Here is an 18,159-nt window from a genome sequence, read left to right on the forward strand (position 1 = left end):
CCCCGCGCTTTGGAGCTCCTGATGGTAATGGAGGAGGTTCTACCCATTGATCGCCGATTTTGGGCCCGGGAAACAAGCACAGACTGATGGGACCGCATAGTTTTGCAGGTGTGGGATGATTCGCAGTGGCTGCGGAACTTTCGCATGCGTAAGAGCACTTTCTTTGAACTTTGTGACTTGCTTTCCCCTGCCCTGAAACGCCATAATACCAGGAGGAGAGCAGCCCTCACAGTGGAGAAGCGAGTGGCAATAGCCCTCTGGAAGCTTGCAACGCCAGACAGCTACCGGTCAGTCGGGAATCAATTTGGAGTGGGAAAATCTACCGTGGGGGCTGCTGTGTTGCAAGTAGCCAAAGCAATCATTAAGCTGCTGCTACGAAAGGTTGTGACTCTGGGAAACGTGCAGGTCATAGTGGATGGCTTCGCTGCGATGGGATTCCCTAACTGTGGTGGGGCAATAGATGGAACTCATATCCCTATCTTGGCACCGGAGCACCAGGGCACCCAGTACATAAACCGCAAGGTGCTGCAAGCACTGGTGGATCACAAGGGACGTTTCACCAACATCCACGTGGGATGGCCAGGAAGGGTTCATGACGCTTGCGTCTTCAGAAGCACTGCTCTGTTTAAACAGCTGCAGCAAGGGAATTACTTCCCAGACCAGAAAATAACAGTTGGGGATGTTGAAATGCCTGTCGTTATCCTGGGGGACCCAGCCTACCCCTTGATGCCATGGCTCATGAAGCCATAAACAGGCAGCCTGGACAGTGGTCAGGAGTTGTTCAGCTACAGGCTGAGCAAGTGCAGAATGGTGGTAGAATGTGCATTTGGCCGTTTAAAGGCTCCCTGGAGAACGTTACTCACTCGCTCAGACCTCAGCCAAACCAATGTCCCCTTTGTTATTGCTGCTTGCTGTGTGCTCCACAATCTCTGGGAAAGTAAGGGGGAGACCTTTATGGCAGTGTGGGAGGCTGAGGCAAATCACCTGGCCACTGATTACGCGCAGCCAGACACCAGGGCGATTAGAAGAGCACACCAGGAAGCGGTGCGCATCAGAGAAGCCTTGAAAACAAGTTTCATCATGGGCCAGAGTACGGTGTGACTGCTGTGTTTGTTTCCCCTTCATGAACCTCCCCCCTTTATTGACTCTTCCTGCAAGCAACCCACCCTCCCCCTTCCATTACAGCTTGCTTATGGAAATAAAATTACTATCGTTTAAAAAGCTTGTATTCTTTATTAAAAGTCATTCCTTGCAAGCAACCAACCCTCCCACTTCATTTAAAAAGCATGTAATTATAAAAAGAGTAAGAGAAATAACAAGGTATCCCAGGAGTGGTTTGGGAGGAGGATAGGAGGGAAGAAAAAGGCCATTCAGGACATTTCAATGTAATGACAGCCTTTTGGTTGGACTGTCCACGGGGGTGGAGTGGGCGGGTGCAGAAAGCCTTCCCCCACGCGTTCTTACACGTCTGGGTGTGGAAGATATGGAACATGGTGAGTACTGAGGGTGGTTAAACATGGGCTGGAGCAGCAGTTTGTGACCCCACTGCTCTTCCTGAAGATCCACCAGACGTCGGAGGATGTCAGTTTGATCACGCAGCAGCTCCAGCGTTGCATCCCACCACCGCTGATCTTCCTGCCTACACCTCTGATCTTCCTGCTGCCACATCTCATCTCGAGCATCTCTCCTATCCTCACGTTGGTCCCTCCTGTCCTCACGTTCACTGGCATCTTTCCTGTACTTTGCTACCACGTCCTTCCACTCCCCCAGATGAGCTCTTTCATTGCGGGTTACTGCCATGATTTCTGTGAACATTTCATCTCGTGTCCTCTTCTTCCTCTGCCTTATCTGAGCTAGCCTTCGGGATGGAGTAGGGAGGCTTGAAAAATTTGCAGCTGCACGAGTGGGGGAAAATAGTGATCGAAGGATTATAAAAGATACATTTCACAGAACAATGGTTATACTCTTTCACAGTGAACTACACTATTCACCTTACATAGCACATGTGATTTCACTACAAGGTCACATTTGGATTCTTTTAGTATTTAGTGCCTGCGGCTGTGGTGTAACAGATCAACACAGACGCAGGTCCGGGTATCACAATTCAGCTTGCATGCGGTCATGGTAAGGCATACAGCTTCTCCCTATGCTGCTGCTTTTACAAGGAGCAGCAGACGCCATACCCTACCCCTAAGGGAATTGCTTTACCCCTCCCCACACCGCATGGCTGGTATAATGGCAGATCACTGCTAATCACCCCCCCTTTTCTCCTCCCCCCCCCACCGCGTGGCTGGTAGCTGGGAAGATTCCTGCTGGCCAAATGCTAAAAAGCTCAGCGCCATTAAGCCCCCTCCCCTCTCCCTGCTTGGCTACCTGCAAGGAAGGATTTCTTTTAAGCAACAGGCAAGCAGCCCAGTAGGAATCGCCATTAAGCCCCCTCCCCCCGCTTGGCTACCTGCAAGGAAGGATTTCTTTTAAGCAACAGGCAAGCAGCCCAGTAGGAATGGCCAGCTCTGTCCCCTTAATAAAATACATTAATTTAAACCAGGTTACCATGAATGATATCACTCTGCTGAGGATAATGGAACGAGATAAAGAAAGGATGTTTCTTGAATGCCTGCAATCACTGGGACCTTACGCAGCTAGGCTTTGTCATGCAATGATACCAGATTACTTGCTACACGCATGGCGTGGTAAAGTGTCCTACCATGGTGGACGGAACAAGGCTGCCTTGCCCAGAAACCTTCTGCAAAGGCTTTTGGAGTATCTCCAGGAGCGCTTCATGGAGATGTCCCTGGAGGATTTCCGCTCCATCCCCAGACATGTTAACAAACTGTTCCAGTAACTTTAATGCCTGCTAATGCATGCCAAGTCCTCATGGCAAATTAATCATTAAAAAATTCTTGCTTTTAAACTATGTTTTATATTTACAAAGGTACACTCACCAGAGGTCCCTTCCATGGCTTCACTGTCTGGGCTAGTGGCTTGGGAGGGCAGGGACGGTAAATCCGTCTGGGTCACAAAAAGCTCCTGACTGTTGAGGAGAATGGAGTGCTGTGTGGTCTCTGCAAGCTCTTCCTCCTTTTCCTCCTCATCATCTTCCCCCTCCGCTGAATCCTCATCCATGGTTGAGATTATAACCCCCACCTCGGAATCCACGGACAAGGGGGGGGGGTACTGGTGGCACAGCCCCCTAAAATTGTATGCAGCTCAGCGTAGAAGCGGCATGTTTTTGGCCCTGATCCGGATCTGCCGTTTGCTGCTTTGGTTTTCTGGTAGGCTTGTCTGAGCTCCTTGACTTTCACTCTGCACTGCACTGAGTCCTTGGTGTGGCCTCTCTCCTTCATGGTGTTGGAAATTTTTTCAAAAGTTTTTTTCATTTCGTCTTTTGGAACGCAGTTCTGATAGCACTGAATCCTCTCCCCATATAGCAATAAGATCCAGTACCTCTCATGCGGTCCATGCGGGTGCTCTTTTTCTATTCTCAGGAGACTGCATTGTTACCTGTGCTGATGAGCTGTGCATGGTCACCTGTGCTGATGAGCGCTCCACGCTGGCCAAACAGGAAATGCAATTCAAAAGTTCGCGGGGCTTTTACTGTATACCTGGCCAGTGCATTAGAGTTCATTTACCTGTCCAGAGCGGCCACTGGTGCACTGTGGGATACCGCACGGAGGCCAATAACTTCGATTAGCGGCCACATTAACCCTAATCCGATATAGTATCGATTTTAGCGTTACTCCTCTCGCTACAGAGTACAGAAATCGATTTTAAGAGCCCTTAAAATCGATTTAAAGTGCATTGTAGTGTGGACGGGTACAGCGTTAAATTGATTTAACTGCGTAGTGTGGACCAGGCCTCTGAGGCACCTACTGAGAAGAAGCAGGCATTGCCTGTGGATGGAAATTCTGGCAATCCCCTGCACAGGCTCCTTGTGCCCTCCCCCACCTAAGCAACCAAGCAGGGACTGGGTAGAATTTGGCCCCTTGTTAGGGTCTGTATAGTTCTGACTGATTGCTGACAACAATATCTGCTGATGGCCAGTCCATTCTTATCTACAAAGCTGTGATATCTATGTCCAAGTTGCTCATGAAGTCGCTGTTCCTGAATTCTATTGTTACAGAGGTGTAGCAGCTGTAGCTCTTAGCCTATCATTAGCGCAGTGGCTTAAATACACAGCCTCCCTCCAATTTGAATCAATTGATTAGCTTCAACCAGTTTCATTAAACTATTCATTTAATTTAACAATCCACACATAAAATGCTTCACATTGCAAAAATTAGAGAATTAATCAACCAAAATATCAGAGGATGATGGCAGTGAAATCATTTCAAGAAGTAGCAACAACTGTAAATGTTGAATCTCTGAATTTAGCTTCCTGTATCTAATGGCACTCAAACAGTTGGGGTTATTTCACTGATTCACTGATTATTATGATTTAGCCTTTATGGAAATTACTCTGAAAGCAATAAAAACCTAGTTTTCTAACTAAATAGATGGTTTTGCGTTTTATAGTGTGAAAAAAAATGACCCTTGACTCATCTGGGGGAAATGTGGCAATTTCCATTTCAGAGGTTTGTTTGTTTTGTTTTATTTGTTTTCCTCATGGGCTTTCCAGCTTGGAGAGACTGACATGTCATGAGAGGAGGTACTGTAACTTATATGGAGGTGCTGGAAGCTGCTAGTTACTGGGACATGAGAATATTCATCCAAGTGTTGTAAAGAAATTTAAGAATGAAGTAGCTGAGCTGCTGACAAAAAAAAATTGCAGTCTCACTATAATCAGCTACTCTAGTGGAGGACTGAAGGGTAGTAAGTGTCTTTATCTTTAAGAAATGTACTCAGAGTGATTCTGGGAATTGCAGACCAATGACTCTGAGTTTTACTTCAGGATGTAAGCCACCTACTGACCTTGTAGACTCATCGATTTCAAGGCCAGAAGAGATCATCATGATCATCTAGTTTGCTCTCCTGCTCATCATAAGCCACAGAACCTCACTCACCCACTCCTGTAATAGTGGGTCCATGACCTTTGGATGAGATACTGAAGTTGTCAAATGTTGATTTAAAGACTTCAAGTTACGGAGAATTCACCATTTACTCTAGTTCAAACCAGGAAGTGTCCTGTTCCCCATGCTGCAGAAGAAGCTGAAAACCCCCCAAAGTCTCTGCCTGGGGGAACATTCCTTCCTGATCCCAAATATGGTGATCAGTTAGATGCTGAGCAGGTGGATGAGACCCACCAGCCAGACACCTGGGAAAGAATTTGCTGTAATAACTCATAGCTTTCCCCATCTCTGGCCATTGGAGATATTTGCTGATAGCAGTTGCAGATGGGCCATATTCCAAGGTAGGCAATCTCATCATGTCATCACCTCTTACAACTTACCAAGCTCTGTCTTGAAACAAGATAGACTTTTTGCCCCCAGCAGGCTTTTCCAGAATGTCATTCCTCTGATGGTGAGAAACATTCATTTAATTTCAAGCCCAAACTTGTTGATGGCCAATTTATATCCATTTCTTTTTTTTTCCAACATTGGCCCTTAACCTAAGTAACTCCTCTCCATCCCTGGTATTTATCCCTCTGATGTATTTATAGAGACCAGTCATATCTCCCCTCAACCTTCATTTGTTAAGCTAAACAAGCCATGCTCCTTACATCTCCTGTCATAAGATAAGTTCTCCATCGCTTATAATCAATCTAGTAGCTCTTCTCTGCACCTGTTCCAGTTTCAATTAATCTTTCTTCAATGTGGGAAAACCAAATTGCACACAGTATTCCAGATGAGGTCTCACCGGTGCCTTGTATAACAGTAATAATACTTCCTTATTGCTACTGAAAATACCTCCCCTGATGCATACTAGAACTGCATTGGCTTTTTTCATGGTGGCGTCACACTGGCGGCTCATAATCATCCCATGATTGACCAATACACTCAGGTCTTTCTCCTCCTCTGTGGTTTCCAACTGATACATTCCAGAGCTTATAGCAAAAATTCTTGTTGCTAGTCCCTAAGTGAATGACTTTCACTATTAAATTTCATCCCATTTCTGTAACTTGTTTCCAAGGTTGTCCAAATCGTCTTGTGTGATATTCCGGTCATCCTACATATTAGCAATACCTCCCAACTTTATGTCATCTGCAAATGCTATTAGTACATTCCCACTTTATGTGCCAAGGTCATTAACTAAGATTAAGACTGATCCCTGAGGAACTCCACTAGTAACCTCCCCCACGCCTGACAGTTCATCTTTCAGCATGTCTGTTGTAGTCTCCCTTTTAACCAGTTCCTTACCCACCTTTATCTCAGGTCTTATTTTTACTTCTTATAGAATTCTAATTGTAATATGATAATATGCTTAGCACTTACAGTTTAGAGAAATAATTTGCTTCATACTCACTCATAACCTCTATACTTTCCTCAGTCTGACTAAGCTCAGAAAATCTCATCCATACTGTGACAGAACAACAACTCACTAAAACATCATCTAAAACAGGAGGTTTGAACTCATTGGAACTCTATTATATGCTTGAGCAACTCCTGGAACAATAGAAAGCCATGCATGATTATGTAGGCAAGTACAAATATGCAAGGCAGATGTTGTCCTTACTGCCACACACTGAAATCTCATAACTGGCCTTTAAAAACCATTTTCTGTTTGATTGTTCATTTGAGATGGTCACACCAGGAAAAAATGGTAATGATGCATTTATAAGCCAAGTTCTTCTACTTCTTAATGTTTTCAAATGTAAAGTTAGTATAAAAGCAAAGAAATCAGTGATGGAGTTATTCCAGGAAAAGATAAACTAAGGCTCTAGGTTGCCTAGGTCAACAGAATGAGTGAAAAGTTTAAGAGGAGAAAATGTGTTGTTGATATTGCTTGAGCTATAGCATAACGGTATCGTATCTAATTACCACAATGTATAGTTTATGCTCCATCACTGGAATCCTAATCATATGTACAAAAGGTCTGTCAATCCATGTAATTTTTTTCCCATTAGTCCTCTTCAGTCTCTAGCATCAAACCAATGAAACCTCTTAAGAAAACTTCTAAATATGAATCTCTGCTACTTCAGATTTTTGGGAAAATCCTCAACTGATGTAAAATGGTATAGCTTTAAGGAAGTCAACAAAGGTACCCCAATTAGAAGCAGCTAAGGTTCTGGGCCCACATAAGCAATGGCAATAAATAGTGATAAATATGGCCCTGTTCTTCACTCCTGGGATGGTAGTTTTTCCTGAGTGAGGAGTGCATGCTCAGCCTTGACTGTAATTGCAAATTCACCAAGTGTGAGCATTTCATCACGACAACAACCAGATATTGACATTCTACTTTTCACACCTCTGTTAAAGTCCTGGAATGCAAACAAGAGTTGAAAAAACAATGGCAAAAAGAACTGGAGCCATTACACATCCTTGTTTGGTGCAACTCGTGACAGGGAAGGCTTCCGATGCATCACCCTGTCCATCATGCTATCATGATATAAGCTGATGACAGCAATCATCTTCTCCTGGCAGCCAAATTTATGAAAGAGTTCCTATAGGCCCTAGTAATTTACCGTGTTGAAGGCCTTGGTCAGGTCAACAAATACCCGTGTACAAGTCCTTGTTCTGTTCATGAGCCTTCTCTTACATTTGCCAGGCTGTAAAAATCATGTCCAAGGTGCCACAGACAGCACAAAAGCCACTCTGGATACACCGAGTCCACTAGGTGAGTGACGAGCCTGTTGAGGACAACCCAGGCAAGGATCTTCCTTACTATAGATAGCAGTGAAATTCTGCAATATGTGTCACAGCTAGATATGCTTCTCTTCCTTTTGTATAGATGAACTATGAAAGTATCCTTATACATCTGGGGCACAGTACACTGTTTCCATATAATCTTGAAAAGGTGGGTGAGATTTCTGTCTGGGGGGACACTTCCAGATTTGTACTCTCAGGTGAAATACCATCAGGCCTGGAGATTTGCCTGTGGACAGCTGCTTGATGTTTCTTTTGTTTAAAGAAGGATCCACAGACAGCTGTTCCAGGACAGGATGCTGTGGGAGTGAGTGAATGGCTTTGTTGGATATAGTGGATTGATAGATCAGGAGACTATCAAAGTGCTCTACCCAGTGAGAGAGAATATTGCCTTTGGAAGCAGCCAGATACCATCTGCTGTAAAGACAGGCTGTAGCACTGTATTTTGGGCAAAACACAGCACCTTCAAAGAATGCTTTAATGTCATGCTTGTCAGCTGTTTCCTGCAGTTTTGCAGCCTTCTGCTCCCATCAGTAGTTCTTCATTAGCCTTAATCAGATTTGTAGTGTATGTTTGGCCTGGTGGTATCTGGCCGCCTTCTTTGCTGATTTCTTTTCCAAGATGTAGGACTTGTGAGTGCTGTGCATGGTCTCCAGTAGCTGGTCTATCTCAGAGTCATTCTCATCGAGCTATCTTACGAGCTTCTCACAAGCCATAAGACTAGCATTTGGTGCCTCATGCACATCTTTAATATCTCTAGACTCTACAATTACATTGTCCAACACATGCCACTGTTTTGATATGGGATGCGTCCATGTTGTCTTATATTTGTTGACCTGTTGGAAGAGACAAGTAGTTAGCTGTTGGAGTTTGGCCTTCTAATGCCCTGATCACCTAGCACCTGACTCCACATGTCACAATCTGAAAAGAGCAACAAGGAGAATGAATTTGTCCTGGTGTGGCTCCCCTCTGACGGCCCTGCTGAGATCTTCATTAAATGCCTCCTTGATCTCGACTGTATGAGTCATTTTCTGTAGGTAGGCTCTGAGTATGGTGGTATACTGGTCTCTGGACAAGATTATGTGGAGCCCTGGGGGAGCAAGTCAAGCTTGCTGGTAATGTCAGACCGTATGGAGAACCCTACCTCCTACTGTTTCGGCTCATCCTTGGCCTTGCCAGTCCAGTAGTAGGTGTAGCCTGCTCCCACATCCTCAAAGAGGGACTCATCAGTGAGTCTGGCTTCACTGAGAGCCGTGATGACTATGTTGTATCTCTTCAGTGTTTTGGCAATAAGGGCTGTTCTACATTCTGTTTTTTGGTCATTGTCAAGGAGAATTTTGACATTTCATGACCCAAATGTCAGTCTGTGAATCTGACCTCCCTAGAGTCAGGTAGCAGTACACATGCTCACATTCAGAAGTATAGGCACCTAGTAAACTTTTAGAGCAAAAACTTAGGTGCCAAGCAAGTTTAGGTGACTACTGGGGTTGGGTGGCAATTGAGCAGGGGTTTGGTGGATCACAGTGGTGCCTAAGCCCCATTTTTAGGCACCACTTTGATCTGCCAAACCCCAAAGTCCTGTTGTGGATCTGGATTTGAGTGCCCATAGTGTGGACTGAGTATGCTCATTCTTAGATCCCCTGAATGCTGTGTTGTAGGCCTGTGTCATGTACTGAACACACTCATTCTCCATTCACTCCCCCCATTCAGCATCACATGCCTACTGCATCAATGCTGTCTGTACCTTCACCTAAAACTCTGCTGGAGTGCCCTGGGTAGTTTTCCCCATGTAAAAGCAGATCAGAAGAAAGGGGAGGGTCTAGTCACCAAAGACCCCACACCTGTGCCCCAGATGCAATTCTGGGTCTTCATCTGGCATACCAGTGTTCAAGCCAATCTGGCTCTGCATTTGTGAATACTTTAATTTTAAACACAGGTCATTTGCTGGAAGGAGAAGGGAGCTGTATCTCAGGAGCTCCTTGACCATGACCCCAAAACTGCACCACAAATGATATCCAAGGCCTTCTCCTAGCATACAAATTTCCAAGAAAATCTGACTTATCTATGCACTTTAGAGCACTTTGAAAGTTTACCTTTAAACAAAAATGCCACTGTATCCTTTGTATGTCACTTGCATCTGTTGGGATTCCATGTCTTGCTCATAGTGGCACCATTTTGTAGAACCAAAGTGAAAGTCTCACAGAGCTTGAATTATTGGGTTTTGGAGCTGTGTGTTCGTCAGCACAAGTGAAGGCTAATGAAATACATTCTATGTGAATACTGCTCATTCCCCCCCACCCCACCAACTTTGCGCAAAAGAAAACTTAATTTCTTCCCATCCCCCAAACTAGCGTGAAATATCAGCTGTGTTTGATGGGTCATCAGCAACCAAACTGCATGCTGTCATCTATAAGCCTGCTCCCATTACCTACAGTGTGAGCGGATTTGAAGGCAAAGAGAGACACTGAGGCACGGTCACACATCAAAGATGATATGACATTCTGGGAGGTAGCTACATCTCATCCTGATGATGACTTCATAAATTAGGACCATTACTTTGAATTCATGGCATGGACAGACCAGACCTAAACAGAGAGTTAATGAGGAACCCAGCAGTAGATGAACTAAGTAGTCCTTGCTCAGTATCACTAGGAAGATTTGAAAGTAGGAAACTGCAGTCCAACCCCACTACAGCTTTTTCAGTGGCAGCAGCCTACATCTCACTGGTATCTTGACTGTGCTGTGATAAGAAGCAAGCATCTCTGCATAATATGTATGCACTATGCATTGTTCGCTAAGAAGAACAAAACAAGTGAGAAACTGCCACCAACAATTGCCTCCTTCAGGCAGCATCTGAAATGTGACTACTATTAGTCATACACATGGACTCACACAATTCAGTATTTTCAAGTGTCCCCTATCAGCAATGGATGGGTAATAGTTAGCACAGGACATCTTGTTCCTAAAATGATGGTGCTGCCACCTGCTCCAGAAGCCACCCTCACCTTTGTGCATTGTGGCTGTGAGCATACCTGTGCAATAAGGAGATGCAAATGCCACAGGGAAGATTTGGTGTGCTGCAATGTATGCAACTGTGACAGTGATGAGTGTAGCAAGAGAATATCAATCACATCAGACAGATTCGAAGGGGGAATAGAAGTGTTTCAACTATCTGGAAATTACTGGGACTATTTTATAAGTAAATATAGCTTGAAGAGGTGTTGCATTAGACACTGAGTAGCTCATAGTTATATGTAGAGATTACATAAGAATACATGGTTGTACTTTTGTTATTCAAATGATGTATTCATACAAGACATTCCACAGTCCTTCTACTAAGAGTTATGTAAGTAGTTTACATGTATTGTCAATGTATTTAGTGATAGTAAGAAGATAATTACAGTTGTACCATGTATGCTTTCGACTTGTGCCTCTGGCCAAGCAGATAACATCAAAAAGATGAGTTTTATAATTAGGCGGTTGGGGTCTTATCTGCATAACTTCATAAGAATAGCTGACAGAAAAACTTTTCTTAAATCAATCCATTCTGCAAATAATGACATATTTTGATATATTATATGATACAAACAAGCTCATATTGTCATGTGATTACAGACTTTTGCTTTAACCAAAGACAAAAAAAGTATGGGAAAATGCATAAAATATATCACTTAGTCTAAACCTTTCCCCAAATTTTCCAAAACAGTACTATTTTGAGTACATAGTTACATTATCAATTTTATTTAGAAACTTTCTGCCAATTTTGGTGAAAAATAAACTGTTTCTATGAATTATGCTCTTTCTGTGAGTTTATGATTTCTTCAGCTTGGCTGTCTGATAATGTTTAAACGTTACATGATATATATATATAAAAAGACACCACTTCTAGCATCTACATCCATCCTGGTGATGACCACTAGATATGTGCCTAATATGTGGTAGCCATGAAGTTTTTCTAGCTGATGGAGTTCCCCCTAATGCCCACAGTGGGTCTAGGCTGGACCCTTATAGGCCATGGGCAGTGGAGGATCAGTTATGAGATTCCTGGCTAAGCCTGTGATAAATGAGAACTGCCTGGAAAAAATAACAGTGTGTTTGTCGCAGGTGAAAGTTAAGGCATACAACACCAAGAGCTAAACTCATGTAACTCCACTGACATCAATGAATTGATAACCAGGATGAATTTGCAGTTACGGCCCAATCCAATGACCAGTGAGTTAGTGGATGTCTTTCCTCTGACTTTAAAGGGGTTTGGATCAAACTTTTAAATGGGGCTACATCTGAGAGGTGGAATCCTGTAGTCCAGTCACAGAGATCAAATGTGGAAGTTGCTTTCTCTGAAGACAGTTTCCATAGTCAATAGTGTGAAATCATCCAGTGTGCTGCATGATACAGAGGTTTCTGGAGTGGGCACTCTGCATACACTGCTTCTTTATTGCTAAGACAAAATTACCCTTGCTTCTATCCATTCCACCCCGCTGAGGTTGCACAAGAGGTAATTGTGGGTAGAATTCAACCTAATATTTTCCTATTGTGTTTGCATTAGCATTTGGGATATGACAGAAGATTTTTCAAATACCACTGAAAGTAATGTAGGCTGACTCTGGCTTTAAATATATTTGGGATTATTTTTATGAAATATAACAGAGATGTTATACATTACTCTTGACAGCCTGAAGTTCAGCATACCTAAGGGAGAGCCCCCCTCCTGGGTAAATCCAGTTATGGAAACCTGCCTTTGGAAGGTATTTTAAGGCAGCAATGCTCTTCCCAGCCATGCAGAACACCCTGCCTATTGTCATTTATTCTTTTGGATGCTTAGAATGCAATTGAACTCTGCCCCCATTGAAACAGACTTTAAACTTTCCACTCCCCTCTTTGCTTTTCAGTTGGTCACCATGGAATTATTATTATTATTTTATTATTTATTATTGTTTTGGGGCTGGGGGAGAGGGGTGGCACTGCAGAGATTGTGAGAGCATCCGATTAGGCCTGTCCAATGATGATTGAATCTCTGTTGTCAGAAGAGATATCGCAGGCCTGGTGCTATTATCAACAATTCAAGGGAAAGTTATGGGGGCGGGGAGGGGAAGAAAACATAAGATGCATAAAATACTGCAGAATATAAATAGTTAAGAAGCTGGAAGTGGGATCAGAGGAGGAAGAGGTGGTGAAGACCTGTTAGACTGCTAAATGCTCCCCCTGCTAGACCAAGGGAGAGTCACCATCTAGGGAAGATGTTATGGGATAGCGAATGGAGATTACCCCTGATCGTAAGAAAAGGCTCAAAATGTGCTTCATGTTAAGGAGACAACCAAGCACGGTGAGCAAACGTACACAGCGAAGAGGGTTCTCACCTTTCTGCTAGCCTTGCATGTGTGTGTGTGCATGTGCACGCACCTGCATGCCTGTGAGCCTCAACATCTAACCAGAGCAGGGCCCCAGTGGATAAAAAGTACAGCTCTACCAGGTGCTTCCCACCCATAGGACCACTTAGAGCTGCATTCTTGAGAAGCTGCTATTAGATACATAGTCACCCATGTGGCAGGAAGGCCATGGCTGGCAGAGTGGTGCAACAGGCACAGCCTGCTAAAGTAATCTAACTCACCCTCTCGAGCATGTGAGTGTGTCACACGGTCAGCAGTTTAGTGGAGAAGAAGTGCCAGGGTTTCTCTCAGGCTAATGTGCAGAGGATCACAATGCTCTGCAGATTCTCCACTGTCCACCTCAAGCAGAACTGCAGTCCTAGCTCTTTCTTGTTTTTGCGCTTGTTTCAAGGGCAGATCATTGCAAGTGAAAGGACCTAGCATCCTACATGCTGGGTAACATTTTCAGAAACAGACCCAAATTCTCAAAGGTATTTAGGCACCTACCTCCCATTGAAATCAGTGGAAATTGTAGGCCTAAATGCCTATGAGGATCTGGGCCTACATGCCTCAGTAGTCCAAGTCCCATTGACTTTCAATAGGCCTGCTGAGTCACTTAGTTGCTTTTGAAAATATCCCTCACTGGCTAGCTAAACACACCTCTAATGAGACAACAAGTGCTGGAGCTACAGTAGTATCTGCCTTCTCCAGAGACGTCATGACTGGTGTGGGGTCTCTTGATCCAGAAAGAAACCAAGAACAAAACCAGTCAGGATGCAGGGGATATAGGTCTGAATGCCAGAACAGCCCATCTGCCTACTCAGGTCAAAGGAAACCATCAAGATCATATAGTCCCCTAGGAGGCCACAATGTCTGCAAGACAAGTCAGCATAATAGGAGTTTGAGTTGGTTAATCATTCCTTTATCCCTATTATCTATCATACCTACACAGCTTCCAGTACCATAGTGTCTGAGCACCTCACAGTCTTTACATATACACAACCCCCGCAGTTACATAGAGAAAACACTACCCTCATTTTACAGATAAGGAACTGCGGCACAAAGTAACTTGCCCAAAGTCATACACAAAGTCTGTAGCAGAGCAGGGAATAGACATCAGTTCTTCCAAGTCCCAGGCTAGCTCCCTAACCACTGGCCCATCATGAACAAACTCCCCTTCATAAAGAATATCATTTCCTTTTTCTTAATACAAGACATTTAGCCCGCGGGCCATGGGACCTTTGAGTTTGAATGGCGAGTTTGTGGCTTGTCTGTATAGTTGATCATTTAAATACAGAACAAAGAGGAGGCCTGAAGGTGTAATTGACTACTTTGTGAGAGAGCCAGGACCTCAAAGACAGATGTTTATTGGAGATATTTGAGGTGCAAGTCAATGCATCACCTCCACAGCCAACTAGTGAAAGTCTATACGCCAAATTTCTATCATCACTCAAAAAGATGTTGCAAAGATCCCACCACTATCTATCTCCTGCACATCCATCTACTTGTCTCTCCTCCTTTGTTCTGAGGGTGTGTGTGTGTGTGTGTGTGTGTACTGAAACACAGCCCGAGGCAACTCACCCTTGGAGAAGTCTAGGAAACAAGGAGAAGATGCAGGTAGGCAGAGATTCAGGGGACAATAGTGGAAGAACTAGGATCCATTCAATGTCGCTTTGTAACTAGAAATGTGTCTTATAATTCCTTAGCCAATATTCCTTGAAGACAGATACTAACCCCTCTGTCCCATGCTGCCATCCATAAAGGGGCAACTAATTTGAAGATACGTTTACATATTGGTCATGCCCACCAGTTCCCTGATCACCAAATACTAGTTCTGCTGCTGAAGTGTTTCCTTCTCTCTGTCTTCAAATCTCTCCTAAAACTACACTTCTCCCAGGGAATCTTCCCATCAACCATTTCCATGTCTTCCCTTTCCTGAGCTTTGGCCCCACATCTTGACCTGTGATTATTAGTCTTGTCTCCCTTAGAACGTAAACAGTTCCGGGCAGGGAATGGGTTTTACTCCTAAAAACTGATATGAATGCACAGAGCCATGGGGGTGACTTAAATGGGCTAAATCACCATTCCCCTTTTACTCACTCTTTAACCAGGCAAAGCTACCTTTGATTTCAATGACTTATAAGGGAGCAAGGATTCATTAGTAATGCATTCCAGGTGGATGTGAAGAGCCATTCTATGTGACACCTTCAAGTACGCTAAGTAAAAAGCACCATGATGGAGTAAATCAGAGCCAGCTCCTCCCAGCGTGGGGCAGAGGAGGCTCTGGTGACGAGTAAGATGAGCAGAGAGAAAGGTGATTAAGGACATAAGAGTGGCCATACTGCATCAGATAATGGTCCATCTAGCCCTGTATTCTGACTCTGACAAAGCTTCAGGGGCAGTGTACAGAACAAGGCAATTTTGGAGTGATCCACTCCCAGCTGTCCCTCCCAGCTTCTGGGAGACAGAAGTATAGGTTGTGTCCCTGACCATCTTGGCTAACAGACATTGATGGATCTATTCTCTATGAACTTATCTAGTTCTTTTTTGACCCCAGTTATACATTTGGACATCAAAACATCCCTTGGCAAGAGAGTGAAATCCATATAATTTAGGGCTCAGTTTCCTCTGTCTGATATGATTTAGCAACCTGCCAATATCCTTGCTATTTGTGTAGCAAGCAGCCTGTCCCGTGAAATGGGGGGCCTAACCATGTCATTGTGGGACATGCATGGCCAATTGCTGTCAGCTGGAATGGAGCTGGTCCGACTGCTCTGTGCATGCAGCCATTGCTTGGGGGCCCCATGCACTGTTCTCCTTGGTCTGTCTGTCTCAGATGCTCAGCCTCTCCCAGCCCCTGTTTTAATCCCTTTGCCCTCTCCACTAAGCTGCTAACTTTGGCATCTAATCTTTTTTATCCAATAACTGTTGGCCTAAAGCTTCCCTTTTTGATGTTTTAACATATGTGCACAGTTCCCTGACCAGCTGCTTTTCCTGGGAAAGGAGGGGGGAAAAGATATTTGTTTTGATGGTTCAATTTCTGTTACCACAGGGCAGAGTCAGCATTTGAAAGGGATTTAGCTTGCTCTCCTAGGGGCAGGTTTCACATCTGTAAGGATGACAGATGTGGCAGCACCCTAACAGAGCCATGGTGAATTGAAAATGGAGCATACAGTATCCATGAATTTCAGTTATGTAGATCTCACTCTTTGGTGCAGTTGTGATTTTGGGCAATGGGGTGACATCATTTATGATTAGAGGGTGAAATAGCTGGTGGGTTTTGTTTATGTGATGACCATTAACATTAATCCAGGATGTGCAGAGATTGTTCACTATAGCAGGGCATTCATTTACTGAAGAGGGTTCTTGTTAAAAATGAATCGTTAGGAGGAAATGGAATTTCAGGAATGCCGAACTATATCACTGGGTTTGTTTTAATATGGTAGCAGCTGTGGGTCTTTCAGGAATCCCTGCTCATGGGGCATGAATTCTCTGTAGGTAGTTTGGCCTGCCTTTAATGGATATGGAGAGTTCTGTGGATTAAAAGGATTGTTCACTTATGCTTTTATATATTTTCCTCCTGGGTCATGTCTGCAATGAGTTTTCATTGAGAATCAGGGGGTAAGGCGTTCTGGCTCTGTCATGCAGTAATAATGTGCATAATATATATAAAATCCCACTAGGTGTAGTGACCATGGTTCCATGTGGTGTAGGAATGTATCAGAGATAAAACAATTCTCATACTAGGAACATCCTTAATTACACAATGTTATCCAGTTGATCATGGTCTTCATTTCTTCCACATGTAGTTTGGGAACGATTGGGCAGGGCCAACATTTTTGACCCTTTGGGCAACCGCCCTCAGATCTCTCATAAACTACATTTTTTATCAGCTTCCCTCCTGAACAGGAAGCCTTATAGGCAGACCTGTATGAGGGGAATCTAAAGGGACACCTTTACAAGTCAGTGCTATAGCAAATGCTCAAACTGGGAATAAAATTGTGGAGGAAGCTCCTCAAGTAGGTCTGTCATGGTATAAAACCCCACTCTGAACCTTAGCGTCAAAAAGATGGGGTACCAGCATGAATTCCTCTAAGCTCAATTACCAGCTTAGTACTTGTAGCACTGCCACCAACCAGGAATTCCAGTGCCTGGTACACTCTGGTCCCTCCCAAAACCTTGCCCAGGGGCCCCCAAGACCCAGTCCCTCTGGATCTTAACACAAGGAAAGTAAACCCTTTCCCTCACCATTGCCTCTCCCAGACTTTCCCTCCCTGGGTTACCCTGGAAGATCACTGTGATTCAGACTCCTTGAATCTTAAAACAGAAAGGAAAATTCACCTTCCCCCCTCCTTCTCTCTCCCCCTCCCAGACTCTCCCTGAGAGAGAAAGTAATCTTAATACAGAGAGAAAATTAACCTTTCTCTCCCCCTTCCCTCCTTTCTTCCCACCAATTCCCTGGTGGATCCAGACCCAGTCCCCTGGGGTCTCACCGGAATAAAAAAAAATCAGGTTCTTAAACAAAAAAAGCTTTTAATTAAAGAAAGAAAAAACAGTAAAAATCATCTTTGTAAATTTAAGATGGAATATGTTACAGGGTCTTTCAGCTATAGACACTGGGAACACCCTCCCAGCCTAAGTATTCAAGTACAAATTAAAATCCTTTCAGCAAAATACAAATTTGAACTCCTTCCAGCCAAATACACATTTACAAATAAAGAAAACAAACATAAGCCTAACTTGCCTTATCTACCTAGTACTCACTATTCTGGACATATAAGAGACTGTATTAAAGAGATTGGAGAGAAACCTGGTTGCACGTCTGGTCACTCTGAGCCCCCAGAGTGAACAACAACCAAAAACTAACAGTTCACACAAAAACTTCCCTCCCTCAAGATTTGAAAGTATCCTGTCCTCTGATTGGTCCTCTGGTCAGGTGACAGCCAGGCTCACTGAACTTGTTAACCCTTTACAGTCAAAAGAGACATGAAGTACTCCTGTTCTATTAACCCTTAACTATATGTTTATGACAAGGTCTGAGATAGGATCAT

General features: G+C 43.9%; 1 protein-coding gene across 1 annotated transcript; it reads right to left on the bottom strand.

Moving 5' to 3' along the window:
* Positions 1-1,294: 1,294 nt before the first annotated feature.
* On the bottom strand, positions 1,295-3,481 carry LOC127056811 (uncharacterized). The gene is made up of 2 exons (XM_050965112.1): positions 2,946-3,481; positions 1,295-1,895 (listed from the first exon to the last, which is right to left on the bottom strand). The coding sequence occupies exons 1-2, from the start codon at positions 3,124-3,126 to the stop codon at positions 1,381-1,383; spliced, it is 696 nt and encodes a 231-aa protein (XP_050821069.1). The 5' UTR covers positions 3,127-3,481; the 3' UTR covers positions 1,295-1,380.
* Between the last annotated feature and the right edge of the window lie 14,678 nt (positions 3,482-18,159).

This window comes from Gopherus flavomarginatus, chromosome 8, assembly GCF_025201925.1.
Source record: "Gopherus flavomarginatus isolate rGopFla2 chromosome 8, rGopFla2.mat.asm, whole genome shotgun sequence".
Taxonomy (NCBI): Eukaryota; Metazoa; Chordata; order Testudines; family Testudinidae; genus Gopherus; species Gopherus flavomarginatus.

What these genes read in the sequence shown, in the direction of transcription:
- LOC127056811 (XM_050965112.1), bottom strand. Translation starts at nt 3,126, where the DNA reads ATGGATGAGGATTCAGCGGAGGGGGAAGATGATGAGGAGGAAAAGGAG. An exon ending in AGCCATGGAAGGGACCTCTG is followed by an intron (nt 1,896 to 2,945) that starts GTGAGTGTACCT and finishes CCACTCGTGCAG; the next exon opens with CTGCAAATTTTTCAAGCCTC.